Below are 25,515 nucleotides of genomic sequence, written 5' to 3'. Positions count from 1 at the left end.
CAATCTTACATCTGTATCTTGTTATAACCTAGCTCTATCTTCAAAAAAAAACGACAAGCAAATATGGTATCCAATCTACTAAATACCAATCAATTCACTCTTGGAACTCTCCCCCACTTTCAATAAAAATAAATCTTCCAAACATTACTAGAAATGCTTTCATTGTCAATACCAAAAAAATAGTTTATCCTCCAAAAAAACAATCAATAAAGTTCTAATACATCATCACTGTTTTATATCTTTAATTAATTTTGACTATTTTTCTAAATTATAACAGTTTTTAGTTTTCCCTGATTTTTAAACCTATTCAGTTACCTTTTCGGAACCTGTTTGTATATTTACATGCATTGTGCTTATATGTCTGTGTCTGTGTCCTATAAGAATATATATATATGTGTCTATGTATAATATATCTACTTAATTATGTGTTTATTTATTATACATACATGCGTATGTGTATATATGTATATGTGCGAATCTTTGTGTGTGGGTGTGTATTTGAGAGTGACTGAATGTATAAATGTAGGTATAGCTTCTTATTTACAGCACTCCCCTAAACAACCACCTCTAAGCACTAATTGCTTTTGCTTAGGTATTATTATCTTTGTAACTAACATAATTGTTTTTATTAGTTGTAAACTATTACTGTTATTATTATGATTATTATGGTTATTACTTCTGAATTGCCCATTATAAATTCCGAATCTTTGGATTTGGAAGTTATAATGGGCATCAAAGAATCCTTTAATGCACCAGCTTCTGATGAAGAAATTACAAGAAGTTTTAAACTGACAGGTGAGAAACAACTGATGATGGAGGATTGAGTTGATGGAGTTTAATTAAGCAGCAAATCTAATCTTTCTCTATAAAATGTTAAATAAATGTCAAATATTGATGAATTACAATTGTAATATTGATAGATAAAATAGAAATAAGAAATAAGAATTAGAAATAAGAAATATTTTGTGCAATTCACAACATCCACAACCTTAAACTCGACATTAAGTTAATAGTAAAAATATTTAGTAAGAACCATCTTATCTAATCATTGTTATATTAAGAAAGATATAAAAAAACTGAGGGCATCAAAAAAGTGTGAATATAGCTGAGAATATCGCTGTGAATATAGCTGAGAATATTTAGCAACTTTATGTTGCTATAAAAGAAAACCCTCATACAATACATTATACAATTGAAGTTCTGACACCAATAAATTGTGTTGACTATAATGTTTAAAAAAAAAGAAAACAAGCACTGGATACCCTACAAGTTAATCAATCTAAATCAAAAGGAAAAGGGTTGAAAAATTTATATACCAGAGATAATGTGTTGGAAAAAGTTTGCATCGCAAGGTCTCATTGTGATGCAAAAGGGGTCTTTTGAAAATACTTCTACACATCAACTGTAAGTAAATGAAAAATTTATACTTATTCAGAAAAAATCTATGGAGACTACATGATGTTGCTACAGGGTATAAGTTGTGGTTTTATTTGAATCAAATAGTATACAAAACAACTGTTGCTAGTTAAGTTAGTAAATGTAAATGTAATTGGTCAGCTTAAGACATCCAAAGTTTGTTAGAAATTTATGTTCTACATCTGCAAAACCGCATGTGTCATTCATTTGAGTTATATGTTTAAAGAGGAATATCGTTATTAGTAAATACTTTATCAAATATTGTTCAAAAAATGTTATACTTAAAAGAAGTCAGCAAAGGTAGTAAGACTTAAAATTTATCAAATATCAATTTAAAGTATATTTAAATGGATAACATGATAGCACTTCATTCCAATGTAAAAAATAATAGTAAAACAACTGTTCAACAATGTAAAACTATTTTACCATGAGTAAGAGTGATAATTTACTCAAGTCAAATATACATTACTTATATTTAAATATATATTGCTTATATTAAATAGAAATTTTACTAAATATAGCTTTTTTTTTTTAAATGGATTTTTAACCAAAAAAATATGTTTTTTTTAGTTTAAATTCCTTTCTTTCAACCCTGTTCTTACTTATTATTTTTAATTTGTTATCAAGTGGAACTATTTTCTTTTATGACCTTCTAAACTTCACCAAAAAGGTTTTAAAAGCTTATGCATAATAATATACATAAAAAGTTTGGCATAATACTTTTTATTGAAACAACAATTGTGGCTGAAATTATTTGACCACTCAATATTTATTACCATAAAAACATTAGCTTAAAAAAAACATGAGTTTAAAAAAAGACATGAACTTAAAAGAATTATAAAGTCATAATATAAAAAAGTACTTTGTGACCTCTTTGAACTTTTATAACAGCCTCTATTCTTTGCATCATTGAGGCAACAATTATTTGGCATTTTCTTATGGCATCACACTTTCATAAAGGATTCTGCTTTCAATTTTACCCAACAGTTTTTAAATGGCAAGAACATTAACTGCATTTTTTTGGAACCATGTCTTGTTTTGGTACCATGTCTTTTGGAACCATGTCCCAACAGTTTTTAAATGGCAAGAACTTAACTGCATCTTTTTGGAACCATGTCTTGAAAATTTTTGCTTGATGGCAACTCTTGTGTTAAAATATTAAACTTTTTAATTTAAAACCAATTAGACACAATGTACTTCAAAATTTCTAAATAATTTCTGTAATTGACAGTCTTACTTTGTTGTAAAAGGTGTAATTCAGCATAGCCACTGGCAGTGATTGTACCCCAAATTACAATTGCTGGACATTTTACTTAACAGATGGTGCAACATATCCATAATTGAAGCGTGAGTTTGATGGCCAGCAAACACTTACTCTGTGCTACAAACTGCGAGGCACCTTCAAACTATACAAGAACTTACATGAACACTAGGAGGCAGTTAAGAAATAATTTGTAAGCTTGAAATCTGCATGTCCTCTACAGTCAAACAGTTAATTGTATTGTCTGCTTTTAATAATTTTTTTTTTAATTTTTTATTCTGATTCACTCCCAACAAGGCTGCAAGCAACCACTCTTAAGTTGGGAGTTACTAGAAAAAGCAAGGAAATGGTTGACAGAAGATTTAAAAAACTGTACGTTGCCTGAGTCAGGAAAACATGAAGTTGAGAGAGAGTTCCAAAGCATTGAAGTGCGGGTGGAGAAATCTAGACGAATAAAAGTTTTTAGAGCATGCAGGGACAGATACAATAAAACAATGAGACTTTGCTGAATGACAAGTCAAGTGAGACTTGACTTGAGTTTTTAGATAATATTTATAGAGTATTATACAGTATAGTATGAATTTATATTAAGTAGTGGCAACATGTTGTCTAATGAAATAAATGGTTGATATAGAACAAAATAAATAAATTATTTATATTATCTTCAACTTAATGTATTGTGTGTATGTATATATATATATATATATATATATATATATATATATATATATATATATATATATATATATATATATATATATATATATATATATATGTATATGTATATATATGTATCCTTGTGATACATATCATGTATTTTTGTTGTATTTCCCAGGTGTGCAACTTAAAATTGTCACACGCAATTTGAAACCAGTGAAAACTTGTGAAAACCAGTGAAATTTGAAAGTTAAACCTCTAACTTCTCGTGGTTCTTAAAATATCCTATTTCAATTTTTTTATTTATGCTGACTCTTATTGCATATTTTGCATTTTTTTGTCGTTAAATAACAATATTTAGTGAGCAGAATGAGTACCACTAAGTAAATATATTTAGTGGTACTTTGATGGTCAAAATGGTAATGTCTTCTTGATATTTTTTGGGAGGCTTTTTACAGCTTAGAATGTAGGTTTCAAACATCAATTTTAAGGCAAAATATATGAATGCTTTTTTTGTCTTATCTAATATACAGCCTTTTATTACAAGCTTAATTATGTTAGTAAAAAATTAACAAAATGTTATTTTGAAAATGTTTGAGGTCAATAATAAATTTATACATTAATTCTAATTTTTTATGTAAATGGGAGGGGTATAAGGCTGGAGAGGGGAAAGAAAAAGGAGATTAGCGATGGGGCATATTTTTAAATTTCCCTGAATTTCAAAATATTATAATTTTTAACTCATAAAGACAAGTGGGCAGGAGGGTTTTTTATTGAGGCTAAAGTAAGGAGGAGGGGTTAGGTGAATGAGGGATGTGGTATTTTTTGTGATTTTTTTCCCTATTACAGTATTTTTACTTGCATAACAAAATTATATTACAAGTTTATTAATATTTTCTTGAAGTAAGTTTATTTTGTTAAAAACTTTAAAAATTTTTATATGAGACTTTTATAAAATTTTCTATTGCTCTATGAGGCCTCCTTTTTGGATGCCTCACTGAGCAAAAATTAGAAATAACAATTTTATTTATTAAAGCTAACCTTTTTGTAAAGGACAAATATCTTCTTTTTTTTTTTTAGTATAAAATTCTTATAAGTTTTATTTCTTAAGTTATTGTAAAATGAACTTTTAGTTGCAGAACTTTACAATTATTTTTAGTTATGCAAGGCTCAAAATAAAGAATTTTTCCTTACTATTCTGTTTGTCTGTAATTATTTAATTTTATCAGGCATGATCAATGAAGCCACTACATCATTTTTTTTTTTTTTATTACTGTTTTTTATATGCTATAACTTGATGAAGGTATCTGTATTTCTTTGAAATGTTGTTAAAATAAATTTTTTAATCTATAAAGCTACAAAATCTTTTTTATTTAGTTGTTTAAAGGTTGGTTTTAATTCTATATACTATAAAAATTTACCACATAAGTAATAGAAGCTTAAAAATGCAAAGAGGGGTCAAAATAGCAGATGAACAACTGATGTGTTTTTTTCATTTCTTTCAATAAAAAAAATTAAATAATCACAAAAAAGTAAGAATTCTTATTATCAACCTTTGTTTCCTTTGTCTTGTTTCAAACATTTTTGTTCAAGATTCAACAAGATTCTATTCAATTGCTTTGGTTTTAAGAATTCAATTATAAAATAAATCCTCTTAACCATGTATGCATAAATAGAATAAATCTCCATCTTTTTTATAGCAAATGTTTTCATTTAAAAAAGATTAGTTTTTTAATAACATTTTCCTACCTATAGGTATAACTACTGATGAATATTGTAAAATTATCAGTATTTATTTGAAATTATCAGAAGATACTGTTTTGCATCACTTATCAATTCTTAACGAAATAAAATTAGCTGGTGTGAATGGACTATCAAGAAAAGCATTCAAGGTTTTTTTTTAGTTTTTTTTATTGCTTTTTCAAAAACAGTTACAATAGTTTTTATATTAGTAATTTTAATTAGTTATATATATAATATATATAATATAATAATATCATATTTATATATTAGTAATACTGGTAATATTTATACTATTAGTAATATTAACTTTCTATAAGCTAAAATGATTTTATATATAATCTATACTATACTATACTCAATCCATATGTAAGGTTTTTAATATTATTAATATTAATATATTATTAATTTCCTAATATTTTTGCTCTCTTAAGGTAAAAAAGTGCACTTTAATTTTTCAGAAAAAAAAAGAAAAAAACAAATAATAATGAAAGAAAAGATTGCTGCCCCATGACAAACCCTCAGTCAATGTAGCAGCACTCTGTTGCGTGTCAGGCTATTTGATAGTCAATGTATGTACCCTCGCAACTTGCTGTTTTTTTATGACGCCAACCGTGTGCATCTAATGCTGCATTTATATATCTGTATATATATTTGTATATATGTAAATATATATATATATATATACATACATATATATATATATATATATGTATGTATGTATGTATGTATGTATATATATATATATATATATATATATATATATATATATATATATATATATATATATATATATATATATATATATATATATGTATGTATGTATGTATGTATGTATATATATATATATATATATATATATATATATATATATATATATATATATATATATATATATATATATATATATATATATATATATATATATATATATAAGTTTTAGTTATGTATTATATTAATTTTTTTTTAGAGCGTGTTTAGTTACCTGCCGAAATCATTGTTAGATAATTCTGAATTTCATATACAAACAATGCTTAACTTCAACATGGTATTCATTATTTACTGTTTTTATTAGGTATTGAAATTTAAAAAAAAATCACAGTTTTTCTACTTTTACTTAAATAATAATTTTTATTTTTGAACTTGTAGTCTTGATCTTTATAAATGTTTAAAAAGTTTAAATTTTTTTAAAAAGTTTTAAAAATTTTAGGATATTTTTGGACCTTAGAAGTCCTGGCATACTCTGAAACAGACTGTTAACTCGTTTGCGTTGTGGCATTAACTAAAGCTTTTTAATTTTATGTTTTATGATTGCTTTATGATTGGCTACCAAATTTGTTGTTATAAACAAAGTTATCTTATAGAAAACATTTTACTTTAAACTGTCAATCTTAGTGCCGAGTATGTTTTTCTGTGGTTACTGATAGTGGCATAATGTGGTTACTTATGGTTAGTGTGTGGTGATGTACTTATGGATACTTTGTGGGGACATACTGATACCAGCCTTGTTATGAGATTTTGTTGCGTAATGGAAAAGTATAATGCAAGTAAATGTAACTTTACTCAATATCCTATAATTGGATCCTAAAAGTTAACTTACATCAGTTGTGTACTTTAAAACACTGCATTTTAATTAAATTTAATTTGAAACCACATTAAAAGTTGCTTAAAGTCTTTATATTTATTAAATATTTATAAAATATCTTTAAATTGAACAATATTGTTATCAAAAAAAATTTAAATATGTTTTTTCAGGAAAAAAATTCCTTAAAAACATTCTTAATGGTCAAATAAATAAAAATTACCAACAATTTTTTTTAACATTTTGGCTTTATTAAAATCTTTGCCTACTACACATAAACTAGTTAATCTTTTCTAATTGAAGTTCATTCTAAAAACTTAATGATAATGAAAGAAATTTTGTTAAAAAGCAATTTTAAAACTAAAAAAAAAATCACCTTTTCATAAATTTGTTATATAAAGCTCTCTAAAATAATTTTGCCTACAAGCTTGATTATGTTTTTTCCAGCAAAGCACATATATGCAGTTATAAGTGCATTTAGCACTTTTGTATTTTAGCACTTTCATAACAGATTGGAAAAAAATTTATTGACTTGAAACTATAAATCATAACAAATTAATGAATTAATAATGAAGAATTAATTAATTAAAAATAAAATAAAACTATAAATAATCAAATTGTTGAATGCAAAACGAACATAAGAAAGTAACTTAAATTAAGTTTGATAAAAAATAATTTTTATTAGGTTATCTAAACAGTCTTTTGAAATTAATCAGTAATTAAAAACATTTTCACCCCAATTAAGTAAAAAAAACATTTTCACCCCAATTATGAAATAATTTATTTTATTGATTTGATTTGTTTTTTTATCTATATATATTTTTATATTATTATTATATAAATAATTTTTTTATTGATTTGATTTTATTGAAATAATTTTCTTTATTGATAAAAAAACAATCAATTTTTTTCTACTTTTTGTTTTTAAAAAATTTTGAATTAAAATTTTATTAATTATATTTAAATAAAATTTATTATTAAGTAATAATAAATTTAAATTTATCCTATTAAATTTAATTTAAATTATCTAAAAATTTAAAATGCTCCATTTTGCAATTTTTTCTTTATTATGTTTGGAAATTTTAAAAGTTAGGAATCTTAACACTTCTTAACAAGGCCTGCTGATGGTGACATAATGTGGTTACTTATGGTTACTGTGAAGTGAGGAATGTATTATTTCTGTGGTTGAAAAACCAATTCTTGGAAATACAAACACAAATATTTTTTTGCATGAATTCTTCAGAAACTTTTCACGTAATATATATAATACTGTAATGTTTACTTTTGTATTTAGTTTGATTTTCTGATGAATTTTTAAAAAAATCTGGTCCTGCCTAAATTGTTAATATTTTAGTACTTTTAAACTTTTAATATCTTAAGGATTAACAAAGTGTTTCAGCAATCTATTTGTATCTATTTTTCAAGCAGAATGATAGTTCACTTCTGGTAAATTAGACTCTTGGATTTGTATTTTTTTAAATTTCTATAAGTTTTAAAATCAATTTTTAAAAATTTACAGGTTTTTCTTAAAAAAAAAAAATTTTTTTTTTTTAAAGTCACGTGTTTTTTTTGACCAGATGGGAAACACAAACATTACCATGTCTTTAACTATCAAATGAATCTTTCAATTCATAATCAGTGGTTCAATAGGATAAATGAATTCAAATTTTTCTGATTACTTTATTTATTTTTCACAATAGTTTGTCTCTAGGTTCTATAAATCTATTCTCAGAGTTTGCAGTTTCATCAAATCATTTCTAATAAATTTCCAGATCAATGTTGGTTGACTCTTGATAAATTTGTGTAGTTTTAATTGGGACCAAATAATCGTAATGATAACTTATGAAATATCATCAAATAAAATCAGGCTCCCGATTAAAAAAAAATTATGATTTGTTGTATAATATTTCTTTTAAACAATAAACTTTCATTTCGATTTTTGTTTTAATTGGTGTAAAACCCAGAGATGTAGTCAAGACAGTAAAGGTTAAGACTAAGACCTTATATTCTTAGAAGTTCAACACAATAAGATTCATGCTCAAACATGTATGTATACTATTAGGCCTTTAGCTGATTTATCATTTTACCATTTATACATATTACTCTGTAATAAAATGTAAACAGACATGTATAATATAATTATGTTGTTGCAAATTATGCAGTGCACTGTTGTGGTCTACAATATTTATGGTCTATAAATAACTTTAATAATAACAGAAAACTTACAGTAATTTTTGTTAAAAACAAAATGTACCAATAAGAAATGAGGCAGAATCGTCCCATTAGAAAACTAAGAATAGCGCACATATAGTAAGTTATTGTTTTTTTTTGTTTTGCTTTTTTTTTTGGTTTTTTTGTTTTAGCTATTTTAGCCCCGGCTTAGAACTGGGTTAGAAAAATTCATGGTTTTTTTCTGTTGTATCTATTACAAAGATAGAATGTTTTTTCTTGAAACAAACAAAAAAATATATAAGTCATCTTAGATGTTCAGAATATATGTGGAACTTATTGAGTGCCTTTTAATAATCTTTGTAATGAGTCTGAGGTTTTTGCAAATGCCATGTGTTTTTTAACGGCGAAAAGTATATGTATCTATAATAAAAGCATAATGAGAGGTATTTACTTAAGATTAGCTACAAACTATTTGTAAATGACTTTGACTGCTAAAATATTTGTCTCAAACATACTGAAACTGATTGAATTTAATCTAATTGAATGCGATTAATTCGATTTTTTTAAATTTCATTTTTTTGTAACTTTGTTAGACAGGATTAGAAAATAATCATGATTTTAAAAACCAAAAAAATCTGATTTTTTTGATTTAAATTAGATTTTTTTTATTTAAATAAAAAAGAAAATTATTTAAATTAAATGGTAATGATGTAACAAGCCAGAAGCATACTCAAGATTCTAAAATAATTTCTTTTAAACCTTATGCCTTCATAAAGCTATCCAACTATGCCATTGTATGAAGATTTCCTGGATTTTATTATATAAAATTTGTATTCTGTTAAGTTTTTAAAACATAATAACCAAAAACTAGTATCCAAATTTGAAAAGGGTTTGATACAAAATACAGTAAAAGATGTTAAGCAAGATTATGCAAAAAAGAACCCTAAGGTCTGGCGGCAAGAATGAAAGTATACTTAAAAAAATATTGTCACTAAAACAATGCAGATAGTTATGCACTTATATAAGGTACACTTTGTAATGATAATTTATTTTTTGTAATTTCTTTAATTAATATTATTTTTTTTTTAATTGAATTTCAAACTGTTTTTCTTAAAATTCAATTTGATGTTACAAAGATACCTTTATGATCATCATGTGTTTCAGCAGAAAAGTTTAATTCAAATGTTATCGGAAAAAAAGTCATGGACAGAAAATATCAGTAATAATGGTCCATTAAATAAAATACTAATTCAAATGTATCTGTCTATTAAATATGTCCATTATGTATCTAATATTAAATAAGTATGCCTATTATGTATCTAAAATATACCCTTTATTTTTCTGTTCATTAAGTATGTACATTTTGTATCTGTCCATTATAATGGTCCATTAAATATAAATTTAGTTTAAATGCATCTGCTAAAAAATTACAGACAGAAAAGTAATAATATTCCATTAAATAAAAATCCTAGTTCAGAGTTATTGTCACATGTTGTTAGATTTAAGTCAAAAGGTTACACTTAATGAGCAGATTGCAAGAATGATTTTTGCAACAAATTCATTACTTCAATTAGTAAACATCCAAAATTCTAAAAACTTATGTTGATGTTGAGACCAGGCAATAGTGGTCCAACAAGAAAGAATGTAGCTGATAAACTCTTACCAATAGTGTTTGATAAGGAAAAGGGTGAATTAAAAGACTCTAAATGTAGAGATTTAAATATAGCACTGGATGCTTGGTCAAAAGTTCACAAAGAACCTATCATTCGTGTTACAATTACAACTGAAACCAGTGGTGTCTATTTAGCTGACACAATTGAGACTTAAAGAGCTGATTGATTTGTTTTGTGCATTGTAGTATTTTAATATTATGGTATACTTTGAGTCATTAGTTCTGTAAATACCTAGTTCTGGCATACTTTTTTTATTTTGTTTTAAAATATGACAAAAAAAAGTTCTTAAATAATTTTTTATTAATAAAATCAAACATAAAAGAAAAATTAGATTTAAATCATTAGTCATCCAAAAAAATTTATTTGATTTAAATCTTGGTTTAAATCAGTGACTTAAATCGATGTGATTTAAATCAGCCAACCCTGGCCACATACTATAGTTACAAAATAAAAAATTATGTAAAGTTTATATAATTTATTCAAATAATTTATGTAAGAAGTAAAATAGACATCTATGTATCACTTAATTTCATAATATAACAGGTTAATCTTAGTAGTGACAATCTATTTACAATTGCTAATCCATGCTGATATTTTTTGTAAGAATCATGAAAGTACAAGGCAGTAAAAGCCTGACATTAGGGCCAAGAATAATACTGCAGGCTTTCAAGACCAAGACTTCAAGCTTCAAGACCAAGACAGTTATATATGTGTCTCAAGACCAAAAAACTAAATCACTTGAAATATTTTATATATGAAAAAACTAAATCACTTGAAATATTTTATAAAACACATGGTTGCAATATTTTTTTTATAATAATGCAGATGGCTGTTTAAAAATCAATTGTTCAGTTGTAAAAATTTGGTTCTCAAATACTATGTTGATAATTTCTTTGTTGCAGTTGCCATTAAGTGGCAGCTGCAATAAACCTGACTCTGAGAAACAGCTACTGTTAGTATCATCTTTCTTTTTTTTCATGTTGAAATCGACACAAGCACACTGTTATTGAAGAAAGCCCTCATGCAATACATGATACAGTTGATGCCCTGAGATTAATTAATCATCTTACAGCCAATTCTGTTGATCACAACACTTTTAATAAAAGAAAACGAACATCACAATGGATACCCCACAAATTATCCAATCAAAATCATAAGGATAGAGTTAAGATATAAGGAACCTATTCCCTAATTCCCTATTCAGAAACATTTTATGGGGACTACATGATGTTGTTACAAGGGATAGATTGCGGTTTTATTTGAAGTAAGTTGAACACAAGTCAACTAAGACTAGTTAAGTTGGTGAATGTGAACATGGTTGAACAATGTAAGATATGCCAGGTTTGTAAAACAGCCATGTTCTAGATCTTCAAAATAGCATGTGCCATTTGTTCAAGGTATATATTTAAGCATCATTATTATATCAAATATTGTTTAAAAATGGTTAAACTTAAAAGAAGTCAGCAAAGTTTGTAAAACAGATTCAAAATTTATTAATTAGCTATTCAAAAAAATTTAAATTGATAAAATGATAGCACTTCATTCCAACATAAAACATTTTTAAATTGATAACATGATAGCACTTCATTCCATTCCAAATTGGTAACATGATAGCACTTCATTCCATTCCAAATTGATAGCATGATAGCACTTCATTCCAACATAAAAAATTTTTCAATTGATAACAAGATAGCACTTCATTCCATTCCAAATTGATAACATGATAGCACTTCATTCCAACATAAAAAATTTTTAAATTGATAACATGATAGCACTTCATTTCATTCCAAATTGATAACATGATAGCACTTCATTTCATTCCAAATTAATAACATGATAGCGCTTCATTCCATTCCAAATTGATAGCATGATAGCACTTCATTCAAACATAAAAAATTTTTAAATTGATTACATGATAGCACTTCATTCCATATCAAATTGATAATATGATAGCGCTTCATTCCATTCCAAATTGATAACATGGTAGCACTTCATTCCAACATAAAAAAATTTTAAATTGATAACATGATAGCACTTCATTCCAACATAAAAAGTATTAGCAAAGCGACTGTTTAATACTGGAAGCCATTTTTGCCATGAGTAAGGAAGATAATTTACTCAAGTAAAACGCACTTTGCTTATATTTAAATAAAAATTTAACTAAATAAAACTTATTCTGAATAAAAAGAATTTAATTCTAAATAACAATTGTTTTTTTTGGTTTTCTTCAAAAAAGCCATGGTTTTTGTTTGTTTGTTTTTCAACCCTGATGCTGGCACAACAAGAAGATCCATTCTTTATAAAAGTGTCCTTAAAATATACTTGTGAAAATATACAAAATAAAGTACCTCAAGCATTTACTACACCAGTGTTATAAGATATTTGTTGTTGACCTTTTTAGCAATTATGTGTTAGGACAGTTGGACTTTTGTTATCTACATTTTGTCAACATTCCAGATCTGATGAGCAAAAACTTGAACTTTTGCAATAAAACTTTAATATGGTTGTAAAATATGTGTCAATTAAAAGCTGACATATGTCTGATCAGTTGAACTTCTGGTTTCTGAATTAGTAAATCTTAGTTTTGTTTAAAAAATACAGTCAACCAATCATAACCAGCTTTTTTTATGCCCAATTTCCTGTGAAATAGTTTTCTTTTAATTAGAATTTTTTGATATTTAGACAATCTTCCTGATGAATTCGTATCTCTCAAAAAAATGTCATTGAGCTGTAAATTATTGTTCTTTAAATTATCAGCTCAACAGTATCTTTCAGTAAATTATTGTTGAGCTGATAATTTACAGAAAATTAACTTATTACTTGTGGCAGAGTAAAACCATGAGTGGCTATTTCACGTTTTATATCTGATATTTTTTAAAACTGTTGATTAAAAAAAGTTTCAAAACTAAAAAAATCATCTTTTCATAAATTTGTTATACTAAAAAAATCAATAAAGTAATTTTGCCTACAGTTGAAATTATGATTTATGGTTTTATCTGACAAGGCATTTATATACAGTTATAAGCATTAAACACTTTTGTATATCAGCACTTTCGTAACAGGGTGAAAAAAATTTATTGATTTAAAACTAAAAGTAAATAAACAAAATATTTTAATGTAAAACGAACATAAAAAAGTAACTTAAATTTAACGGTAATAATGATATGTTTTATTATGCATTAGAGTGGGGAGAGGTTAAGGCTATAGTTCTTTCCATTTCTAAAGCATTAGATAAAGTTTGGCATGCTGGTCTTCTATATAAGGTAAATAACTACCAATTGTAGTAAAAAGTTGTCCTCGATGGACAGCACTCTTTCGTAACTTTAGGGTTCCTCAAGGTCCTCAAGATCCTTGCCCCTATACTTTTTTAATTTACATTAATGATCTCTCTAAAATTCTCACATCTTCATCTAACCTTCTTCTTCTAGGATTAAATATTACTTTCGATCTTTCTTGGAAACCATATATTAAATTGATTGCAAAATTAGCAACTGGTAAGGTTGCATCTCTTTATTATGCTCCCCACTTCCTTACTCTGGAATCTAATCTTAAATATAAATCTCAAATTCGTCAGCAAACTATGATCATATAAAGTTTTAACCACTCTCAATTTGAGGGGGCTGTAAACTTTGCAGGGTCATAAAAACTGAACACTAAGAGATTATTGCATGAAATTTGAAATTTGTTGATGTTGATAAATTTAGATTAAAAAAAAAAAAAGTAAAGAAAATATTTTATAAACTCATTATAAACTTAAAGGGCTGGGTGGGCCAAAAAATTAGGGTTTTTTTTGTTCCCAAGCTCCAATCCCCACAATTCTTTGCAAAACATTCTCATGAAATGAGAATGAAATGAAAGAATCATGAAAAAGTATGGACATTCTTTTTTTTTTTTTTTTTAATGCGTTTGACACTACTTGGTCAATAATTCTAAAATGTTTGTCTCTGAAGTCCAATATCTAGAGAACATATTTATATTTTAGCATTGATCTAGTATGAATAAGAACAGCATATTCAAAAAATTACAATTTTGAAGAAAGTCCCAAGGTCTGCCTGATTCTTACAGATGGGTCTCTCAAAAGAAATCTATTGCTAAATCTATGTTATTTTTTTCTTACTATTGCAATGCCCTACAGGTATTTTTTATAAATATGGTAGATCAAAGACCAACAATTATCTTCAAAAATAAGCTTTTACTGTAAACCCAGGGCTTTAGATATTATGAAGTGACAAAAGTTGTGCTAATCGACTATAACTTTTTTTACATAAAATGTACTTAATTTTGTCATTTTTAAAGACAAATTGTTGTTAAGAGCTGTTTTAGTGGAATTATTTCTTTTATGTACAAAATTACCCTTCATTGGTACTACAAATGATTATGTTTTATCCAATCATAGAGGTAAATACTTACAATTGCAGTTGCAGCAGCATAGAAGTTTTGAATTATATAGTTCATACAATTCATACTGAAAATAAACCACATTTTCTTAAATTTTTTTTTTTTTTTTTGTAAAAAGTGATATGAAATGCTGAAATAGGAGTAAAGTAATTCAGTACTTACATTGATATAGGGAGAACATGCAAGGATTGCCATTACATCAATGAAGTGTTTGGGTTTGGCTAGCAATCATTTATTTCATTATTTATCTTTGCTTTTTCTTTTTTCAAAAAAACTGTATTAAATAAAGTAAACAAAAAATGTGGTCAACTCTATATGTGTGTGTGCTAAAAATTTACTATAATAAAAGTATGTTGCATTGAATAAATTTAAATAATAATTCATTGCTTAATATGTAAAAATATAACATTACCAATAAATGATCTGCGTTATAATCCTTTTTTTTTGTACATTATGTCATTAGATTTATGAAGTAGGAATTGAAGAAGGAGTCTTTGTTGCACCTATGTATGTTGCTAGCTGGTGCTATACTCCTGCCCAGGTTTAACAATTTTATTTTTCTTGACTTAGCTTTAATTGTTTTAAGTTATTATAATTTCAGTTTTGGTTATTTTTAAATTTAAATTTTTTAACAGGTTTGTAAACCCAGAGAAAAAAACAAAGAAGTGAAAACAGAAAGGGAAAAAGAATCTAATAATGAAATTGATCTTGAAGAGGAATTTATTGATTTTGAAAAATGCCCTTTAGAATCAACTAATACGCCATTGACTTCAGAACCAAAAACAACAAAAGAAAATGTTGAAGAAAAGAAAGAAGTGGAACTTTGTAGTGAGAATGGTGAAATCCCAGTAGAATTAACTTCCTCCTCTTATGATGTTGTAAATGATTCTAGCACACAAATGCAGCTGAATGAATCAAATAGGTTTATAATTTTTTTTTTGTTTTCAATATATTTTCTTTCACTTTTTTGTCACCTAAGTTTTTTGATTTTTGAGTATCACTGTTGGTTGTCTAGACTCCTAAACCATTCTATTGTTTTTAACTAAAAGTTAAATTTTTTTTACCTTATTTTAAACTAAATACTTCAAAAATATAACCAAAAACATTAGTCTTTTTGTCTGATGGCTACTTAAATGAAAAGTTGTTTTATAAATATCAAAAGTCCACAAAGATTTTATTTGTCAGAAAGCTTATACGATCTGTGAAAACTTTGGATTTTGAATTTTGAATGGAGAAAATGTAAATACTATGAATAATGTTAATGAATATATTGAAATGTGTAACTATTTAGAATTTCTTTCTTAAGATTTTTCTTTCTTAAATGAACATTGTAATTAGTACAAATGTTACTTTTAGTCGAGTTTTTAAAATGGTCAAGGTGGCTCCCTGGTTAAAGTTGGATGGGGATTTAAATGGAGTTCTTCTCAAGCGTTTTCAAGAGTGTGTGCTGTTATTTGTTTTAACAAATCCAGGTGTTCAAGAAGTAAGTATTTTATAAAGATAAAATAAAGTAGATATTTAAGATTTTTTTGCTAAATGTTTGTGCGTTTAGAAATAAAAGACTGAAAGAAGGTTGGAAAGAAGTTTGTTTTATAAGAAAAAATCCCAAGACTATCGTTCTTTGGACGTTTTTTTGGCTTTGAATTTTTAGCTTTAAGGCTTAAATAAGTTGAACAAATTTGTCTGAAAATTAAAATTAGTGAAATTAAATAAAGGAGATGTTAAGTAGAATTTTGATTTTTTTTATTATAGAAAAAGTTTTTTTTTAAAGATTTTGTGCTGAAGAGTAAAAGGGTAAAAAGGGTGAATTTAGGTGAAAGGTTACCTTTAAGATCTTGAATTTCAAATATCCAAGTATTTTTAGATCAATAACTCATATAAGGAATGATTGTCAGGATGATGATGTGTAAGACAGATGACAGTGGTAAGGTTAAGTTAAAGGTTGGCACATATTAGACACATATCATAAGTTAAACGTTGGCTCACTGTATCAGACCTTATTCCAAATTCCAAACCTTTTTTTTTAAAGTAATGCTTTTTCCAGACACTGCTGTACCTTTGTAATCCTTGTCTCACTCCATCATACAGGAATTATTTTTTTACGGATATTTCCAGAATTCCGGATATTTCTATAGATTTTTATTTTTTTCGGGTATCCAAATAGTTTTCTGGAAATGCAAGTTTTAAATGTTTGTTTTTTTGTCATCAAATAAATAAAACATTGAAGATACCGTTCATCAATTACTCTATGCTATATTTTACTTAGGGTGAGGCATTATTTGTACCAATAATTTTTTCTTGTTTATACGTGTATATTTATTATTAAAGGAATTCTCAAGTGCTGAAACAAATTGGAGTAATTGCTCAGCTTTACACAAATAAAAATTTGACCAAAATTGCTAAAAAAATTTATTCACATAAAGCTAAGCAATTTCTCAAAAAATGCTGAGTATAATGTAAGTTTTGAGTTAATTAAAATTACTAAATCAGTTTATTCATTGAGATATTAACAAAAATATTCTTAAATACACAAAAAGCATTTTTATTCTCTTATCTTTACATATTGAAAATTTTCCAGATATTTTAAATATGATCAGAATAATCTCTGATCATAGTGTGTTGATCAAAAGCTTTATGTAGTTAAAAGAAAATTGATCTCTGGTACTTTAGTTTCTAATGCCTCGCCATATCATTTATTTTGAAAAATAAATTTTTATTTTACCACTATCTAGTTTAATCTTCTTTTTCACTTCTTTTATTTTCTCTGCTCTAAGTAAATTTTAAAACACTTCAAACCAATAGTTTTCAAACAACTTTTTTGATTTGTTTCAAAAACTAAAAACGCAAATCTACTTTCTCCAGAATTTTCAGCTCCTTTATTACATACATTACAACAAATGAAACTGCAACAAGCTTTGCCCTAGTTGTATTACTGTATTTACCACAGTATCTATTTGATTTTGCAGCATTCAATTTTTACTTCACTGTTGTAAAAAAATGAAATATTGCTTGATGTCATGACCCAGAAAAATCCTTTGGGAATATTATTTTACTATCATTGGTGGTTACTGGGATATAAGTCTCTAAATCTGGTTACACCGTCCGTGGTAGAAAATCCATTTTCGAATTTGCATAAAATCGCATTAAAAAAACTGCAATATATTTAACTCTAGAGCAATAAAACTTAATTTGTTATAACTTTTAAATAAGTTGTCTTAGGAAGAAAATAAAAAAATTGGTTGCTTTTTTTTAGTTTAAAAAAGAATAAATGAGTTACCTGTACCAAAAAAATTTTAAAAGATCAAAATTGCTTTTTTATAAAGTATTATGATAAAATTCTGTAAAAAAGCTTCAGCATTAGTTGTCAATCCATTTTTTTCATAGATTTGGCATCTGAATTAACAACAACAACAAAAAAGCCAAATCAAGCAAAAAATCACAAGGAGAACAGGAAGATTGTTTGCTTCTTGTCGCTTGGCAAGGCTAGTTGCTTTTCAACCAGCTTTATGACAGAAAAAGTCCAACAAAATCTGAAACAGGAAGTTGACTTAAATGATCCAAAAGTCCCAACTGGCATTTGTGAGCGTTGCCGCTCCAACCTTTGGAGGCTTGAGGAGAGAAAGCTTAAAATCCAAACACAGCTGTTTAACTTCACGACTATCATAGTCCTGCCTGTTACAAGAGATTCGCTTTGTAATTGTTTAATTTGCTCAGTTAGTAAAACAAAACACAATTCTTCACATCCAGTCTTGTCAACCCAGAAACTTGAAACAAATTAGAACTCAGTTGAAAAAAGATGTTCTCAATGCTTTCCAATTGTTAGCAAGAGTCTCCCACACAATTACTCAAGGTCTAACTTGCAAAATAATTTAGCAGAAGTCAACTCAAAGGACTCTGTGGCAGCTTAAAGAGTTGCAGCATCAGTCATTGTCAATAAGGAAGCTTTACCTCATGGAACAGTTTGTCTTAGTAGAATAGGAATTAGGGAATAGAAGGCCACCCTATTCCAGTTCTTCCAGGTAACATTGTATTAGGTAATTAAAGCTTTAGCTTCATATTTTAAATCTATGTAAGGCATAATAATGTAAAATCTTTCTTAATTATTTTCAAGGTTCATCTTTAAGAGCAAGAAGACTTTTCAATGAAGGACCAGAACAACCAGTAAAAGATCTTGTATATGTGCAACACAACACAGGGCTGTCTAGTTCTGGTGCAAAAAAGCTGGTGTCAACACTGAATCAAGTTGTTCTAAGTCAGATTGTTGAAAACAACTTCCTCTCCAAGTTTGATCAGTTGAGCAAAAAACTTAAAAGTCAGTTTGACAAAACTTGGATGAAAGTTGTAACTGACGAGGGCACAAATCAGGTGGATAAACTTGTTATTCATTGCAAATACATGAAAGTTGTTTGTCAGCAAGTTCTTGAAACTATAAACCTCTCTGATGAGTACATTGTGAAGCTGGTAGTGGATGATGGTGGTTTTCTTAAAGCAAGCTTTAGCATAAAAGAAAAAGAATCAGCTTTATAAGCTCTGCTATTAAAACAACTTCTCGCCAATTCTCTGGATAAAGATTCTAATGTTGAGCGTCAGTTACTAATTGCCTATTCTGATAATCTCCAGGTAAACGAAAGCAATGTCAAGCAAGTTTTTGATCTGTTGAACTTTGACGAACTTCGCTTCGCTTTTTCTGTTGTGATATGAAGCTGGTAAATATCATTTGTGGTCTACAAGCACATTCTAGTGCAAACCCACACTATTGGTGTGACATTTCATCAAAAGATCTTGCAAAGTGTGAATCTCTAAGAACTTTTGGATCAATCAGTAGAGGTTATCAGGCATTCAATGTGGCTGGTGCTAACATCAAGAAAGCAATTTCATTCAGAAACTCTGTTCATGCACCCATCATCTATGCTTCAGATGAATCCTTTGTCATTGATGTGCTTCCACCCATGGAGCTACATCTGTTGCTTGGTGTTGTAAATCATCTTCTACAATCTCTCAAAGATTTGGCCACATGCTCCTGAATGGCTAGCATAAATCATATTCAACAGCAACCATTTCATGGTGAACAACTGACTGGAAATGAGTGCAGGAAACTTTTGAAGAATGTGGATGTTTTGGAGAGATTGGCCCAGCAGTACTCCTTCTTTCCAGCTGTTTCTTTTATTGAGACGCTAAGAAAATTCCGAATGACTGAATAAGCATGAATTTCCTAAGTGCAAACTGACATAACTGCGAATGGCGTATGTGCAAACTGGTGTAAGAGTGAATTTGCACAAGTGCAAACTGGCATAATTGTGAACTAGTTGAAAAACTGGCTCAAGTGCAAACTGGACGAAAAAGTTTGCAAACATTAGCATAAGTGCGAACTGGCATAAGTGCAAAGCAGTTGTAAAAACTGGCATAAGTGCAAATTGGCATAAATCCAAACTGACCTATGTATGCCAGAGGAATTTGTTAAAATTGGCATAAGTGCAAACTGGCATAAGTGCGAATTGGCAATTTTATTTGGTGTACTTATGCCAGTTCATACTTATGCCAGTTTTTGAAACTGCTTTGCACTTATGCCAATTCACTTTTATGCCTATGTTTGCAAATTCTTTTGGCGCACTTTGTACATATGCCAGTTTGCACCTAAACCAGTTTTTGCAATGCTTCGCACTTATGCCAGTTCGCACTTATTCAGCCTCCCGGAAAGTTCAATGATGTTGTCCATGCTTGTTTTGGCAGCTTCCTTGATGAAAGCTATGTTGAAAAAATAGAGTAATTCATAGTCTCCTATTTATAACATCAGGACACCACCAACACTCCCAAGGTTCATGCTGTCATCTACCATGTTCCTCAATTCATACAACGCCACAATAGCTCTTTGGGAATTTATTCAAAGCAATGACTGAATCAAAACTGAAGCACTCCATCATCTTTTCAGTGCTCATTGGCAAAGGTATAAAGGACCAAGCTACCACCCAGAGATGAATACAGGCTGAAAAGATGCATGACAGACTTCAACAACAACAAAATTAATTGGGAATATTACAAATCAGTTAAGACATTTTTTTCAAGAAAAAACAATTAGAATTGAAACTTTGTCAAAATTGAAGAAAATTGTTATTTACAAGTGAATTTACTGCATAAATATTTTTGTTGTGTTTTTGGGATGAATAAAAATTATTGAAACCAACTTTGTTAGCTGCTTATAAACTATGTATTTAATGCGAAATTTGAAAATGGATTTTCTTCCACGGACGGTGTAACCAGATTTAGGGACTTATATTCCAGTAACAGTAGTATTACTGTTACTGGAATATACTTATCCAGTTACAGTAATATACTTATATTCCAGTAACAGTAATAGTACAATAATACTCCCAAAGGATTTTTCTGGGTCATGACATCAAGCAATATTTCATTTTTTTACAACAGTGACTTGAGTTTCATCAACTGTTTTAGCTCCAATAAGAAAAAAAAAAGGAGGGCTTTTTTTAATTTCTTTTGTAAAATGAAAAATTTCTATAACTTGTATACAACTTTTCAAATCTTTGATATTTATAAAGTTCAATTTTTTTTCAAAATAGCTTGGACTAATTTTCTTAAAATCTCTAGATACCTTAATGTATTTAACAGCTGTAACTCTAAGATTAGACTCCTGGAAAAAAACAAACTCAAAGCTCTCTACTTTTTAAAAACTTTAAGTGTTGTCTTCCAATTAATGCTATTTTTGGTAGGATGCAGATGTTTGATGACTCAGTAGATGTTTACCTTAGATGTTTATATTAGATGTTTATCTTGACTAATTTTATTTAATCTTATTTGGTATCAAATAAATTTTATCTAATCACTTTTAGAATTATGTCTAGAAATATTTGTTAACCAGGAATATTTTTAAGTCATTGTATATTTTCATAAGCTCACTATAGATAACATCAATTCCAACTTTTAGCTCATCATGATCTTTCTTTTTTTTTTAATATTCTTGCATGTTCTGCATCGAACATAGCATTTTCACATGGAGCTTTACATGTATTATTTTCTATTACAGTACTTAGTGATTTTATTACAAAATCTATATCAGATGATGTGAGGTCACATCATATTGTTTAGTATAGCTTTTTTATTCAGTCAGTTTATGATGGAGCATGCATTTTTTTAAATTTCTTAAAAAAAAGTTCTTGAAACTTACATGATAAGAAAATACACTTAGAAGTTGGTGAATAGTTGTTAGTTAAATTGATGGAAAAGTTTCAATACCAAACTCACTCAGAAAAACAATCTAATTAAAAAATTATTTAACAGGTATGAAAAAAAGGCCTGTAGTGTGTTACATATAACTTTTTAAAAAGGTATGCAGCCATATTACTTTTTTTTTTTAAAGTATGCAGCCATATTACATTTTTTTAGAAGGTATACAGCCATATTACATTTTTTTAGAAGGCATGCAGCCATGTTACATTTTTTTAGAAGGTATGCAGTCATGTTACAAACAACTTTTTTTAATTTGTGAAGTATAGTGGCATCATGTTGTAATGTTTAGAAAATCCTAAAATTCAGAAAATCCTAAATGTATCTTTTTTCTACACCGCAGCAGCATATTTTTTCAACAAAAAGTCAGCTTTTGCAGAGAAATTATCTTCAGATTTCATCTTGTTCCAAATCTTGTTAACCTTTTCTCAACAATCTTGCTTCCTCTTTTTTTGCATTAACATAGGCATATTTACATATAATCAAAGTTATGCATAGAAGCTCCAAACTTCATATAAAAAATTATTTAAATAAATATTGAAGTTTGCTTAGAGGTTTGCTTTCTCCAACTTTATACAAATAGTTATTTAAACAATTATTACAAATTGCCTGGAACAAATTTGTAATAATGTATTAAAAATTAATATGATGATATATAAATTATAATCTGAAGACACTATTAGTTCTGTTCAGATAAAATAATGCATAATCGGTAACGGATTTGAAGTTCCCTGGATCCATCACTGTAAATTTTAATAATTTTTTCCACCTTATTTCCATTTATACAATGAGTTAGTTTGCTTAATTTTGGAAACAATGTAGAACTTCTGTATTTGTGTAAATATGCATAAATTGTTTAAATATAGTACTAAAATATCAGTGTTGAAAATAATAACTTCAACACATAAGAACATGGACATGTATCTTTGAGGGGAAAATTAGGAGGCTGATTTTCACTTGACAAATGTCTGCAATAAAAATTTGTTTTTTATCTAAGTTAGTTTGTTGTTATATGTTTATTTAAGGTATATTATGAAACAAAGATTTAAGGATATTGGTGTTATATTTTTTGGAGATATGTAGTCAATATCGAAATTCAAAAATTAATTAAAATTTTACATTATTTAAATCACTGTCATCTAAGAAATAAAAATTTATTTGAATGATTAAATAATAGTGATGTAAAAAAACATTTGTTGTGTCATCACATTTCTAAATACCCCTCCAAGAATTTTAAAAGTTATATACAATAATAATGTTAAAAGTAATAATAGTAATATCAATTAAAATGTTATATTTTATTTTTAAAGTTTTTCTTTTTTAACTTGAGATCCTTTTTTATATAGAAATTATTTTTACTTTTTTGTTTAGCGTGTTATTTTTAAACATTTTGAATCACTTCTACGGCCTCATTCTCTATGCATTATACTTGACGTGAGTAGTTAATTGTATTTTTAAGATGATTTAGTTTCACATTATTTGTTATTATAAAAGCGTTAATTTGTATTTGTCTAAAATGCACAACTTTTTTCAGTTCTTGGTTTTGAATGGTTGTTTGTCGAAACACTATCAACAAAAAAGACACGTTTCTCTGTTTAGTTCAACATTCAGTAATTTTGGTAAGACAATAATTTAGCAGATCTTCTATTCTTCGTGGCGATTAATTGTAACACAATTCTCCCAAGTCTATGTTTTTTAATCTTAGTTTTTTTTTTCTACCACCCCTCGTTTGAAAATCTGTTATATTTTGTTTTAGATTGTTACTGTTTCTTTTGTTTTTTATTATTCTTTTGTTTTTTATTCGTTTTTTTTTTTTTAGACGACGGTGAAATTTATTACCTCCCATTAACTTCTTGCTTTTTAAACATGATGGATATGAATCGATGAGAACATAGCAGATTTTTAAATTCCAATCCACCAATATCAAAATGCATTAAAATGTATATTACATTTTTATCTTCTTTTCTGTATACTGCTATGTAAATGTACAGATGCGTCTCGATTGGTATTTCTTTACGAATATTTGTAAATCAGAGAGAAAGCAAAGCTCGTACGGAGGAACTCACACGAAGACTGGAAAAGTCATATATAGAAATAAGGAACTGGTTAACTGAGATTTACTAAGGAACTGAGATCCATGAGTTTCTTATCTAAAGAACATTTTTTAAAGCTTTTTTTTTTTAATCAATTTTATTTGAAATCCCGCAGCTCTATCACGGGTCGTTTTGAAGTAATCACCGGTCGTTTTAAAGTAACCACGGTTGAATAATTGTCAAACGAATCAATAATTTTTTTTTAAATGAGTTTTTAAGTTTTTCTAAAAAAATAAAAATGAGGTTTTAATATTATTATAAAATAAAAATAAGAAATCAAGTCAACGTAATTTTGTAAATTCGTATCTTGCTGTTTTTAGCGTAAAGTTTGTAGCCTATCGTGATGCCTCCGTCAATAGCGAAAAAAAACAATTATTTCATTTAGATAAAAAGTTTATAACCAAACAATTTGTTTGAAAAAATGATAATTTTCAGTAAATCATACATCGCTAGATTATTACTAAGCTTTTACTTTAAGGTGTTAGACCACTATTAAACTCGTATCCTTTCTAAATCGCATTTTAAAAAATAATTAAAATCGACATACTAATGAAAAAAATTGTCATTTAAGTTCCACATACAATCCATCGAAAACGAAATATCCAATAATATTTCTGTACGGTATAAAACACAACCACTTTTAAATGCTAAAGATCTTACTTTAGTGAAATATCGAACAATGTTTTCAGGAAATAAATTGTTCCAAGAATTAGTTTAAAAATTAGTTTTTATCGAAATCAGTCGAGGACTTTTATATGTAAAAATTTTATTAAAAAGTTAAATAAAGAACACTACTTACTAGAGAAACTTAAAAGAGAAGCTACAAGAATCGTACTTCAATTAGATTTTAATGCAACTAGCTTTTTTCAAACCGCGTCAGACCTGGAAACTAATATTAACTTGAGGGGACTTTTTTTTTTAAAGCGCAATATTTATGTTTTGAAATCGTTGTTTTTAGGCAGTTTAATTCTTTTCTTAATTATGAAGTGGTATTGCAGCTCGTATTTGTGTTTTAACAACTTTAGATCTAAAGATAATGAGGGAAATCCTACGAAAGCATATCGATTGCCGAGAGATGAAAATATTCAGAAACTTTACATGAAACTTTTCAAAACTTCTTGAATGAATTGGGAAAAAAAGTATATATGTTCTGTCCATTGGAGTAGGAACATTAGAAATAACACCAAGCATTTACCAGGCATTATTGTTTCTTCAGATCAGTTGAAAAAGTTTAAAAAAAGTTATAAATTCAAAAAAAAAGGCTATATTAACGCAATTTCGACA

General features: G+C 27.4%; 1 protein-coding gene across 1 annotated transcript in view; it reads left to right on the top strand.

Moving 5' to 3' along the window:
- The window catches only part of LOC105845686 (general transcription factor 3C polypeptide 1), a 141,230-nt gene extending 116,719 nt beyond the window's left edge, over positions 1 to 24,511 (top strand). The window contains exons 28-35 of the mRNA XM_065817745.1: positions 5,090 to 5,226; positions 6,045 to 6,122; positions 15,363 to 15,440; positions 15,535 to 15,821; positions 16,256 to 16,382; positions 23,510 to 23,572; positions 23,673 to 23,757; positions 23,958 to 24,511. Coding sequence (XP_065673817.1) covers positions 5,090 to 5,226; positions 6,045 to 6,122; positions 15,363 to 15,440; positions 15,535 to 15,821; positions 16,256 to 16,382; positions 23,510 to 23,572; positions 23,673 to 23,757; positions 23,958 to 24,025 — 923 coding nt within the window. The 3' untranslated portion in view covers positions 24,026 to 24,511. The remainder of the gene's footprint in view (positions 1 to 5,089; positions 5,227 to 6,044; positions 6,123 to 15,362; positions 15,441 to 15,534; positions 15,822 to 16,255; positions 16,383 to 23,509; positions 23,573 to 23,672; positions 23,758 to 23,957) is intronic.
- The last annotated feature ends 1,004 nt before the right edge of the window (positions 24,512 to 25,515 follow it).

This window comes from Hydra vulgaris, chromosome 14 (assembly GCF_038396675.1).
Source record: "Hydra vulgaris chromosome 14, alternate assembly HydraT2T_AEP".
NCBI classification, from domain to species: Eukaryota; Metazoa; Cnidaria; class Hydrozoa; order Anthoathecata; family Hydridae; genus Hydra; species Hydra vulgaris.
Note: the sequence above shows the minus strand (reverse complement) of the source record. Positions and strands in the feature narration are given on the sequence as shown.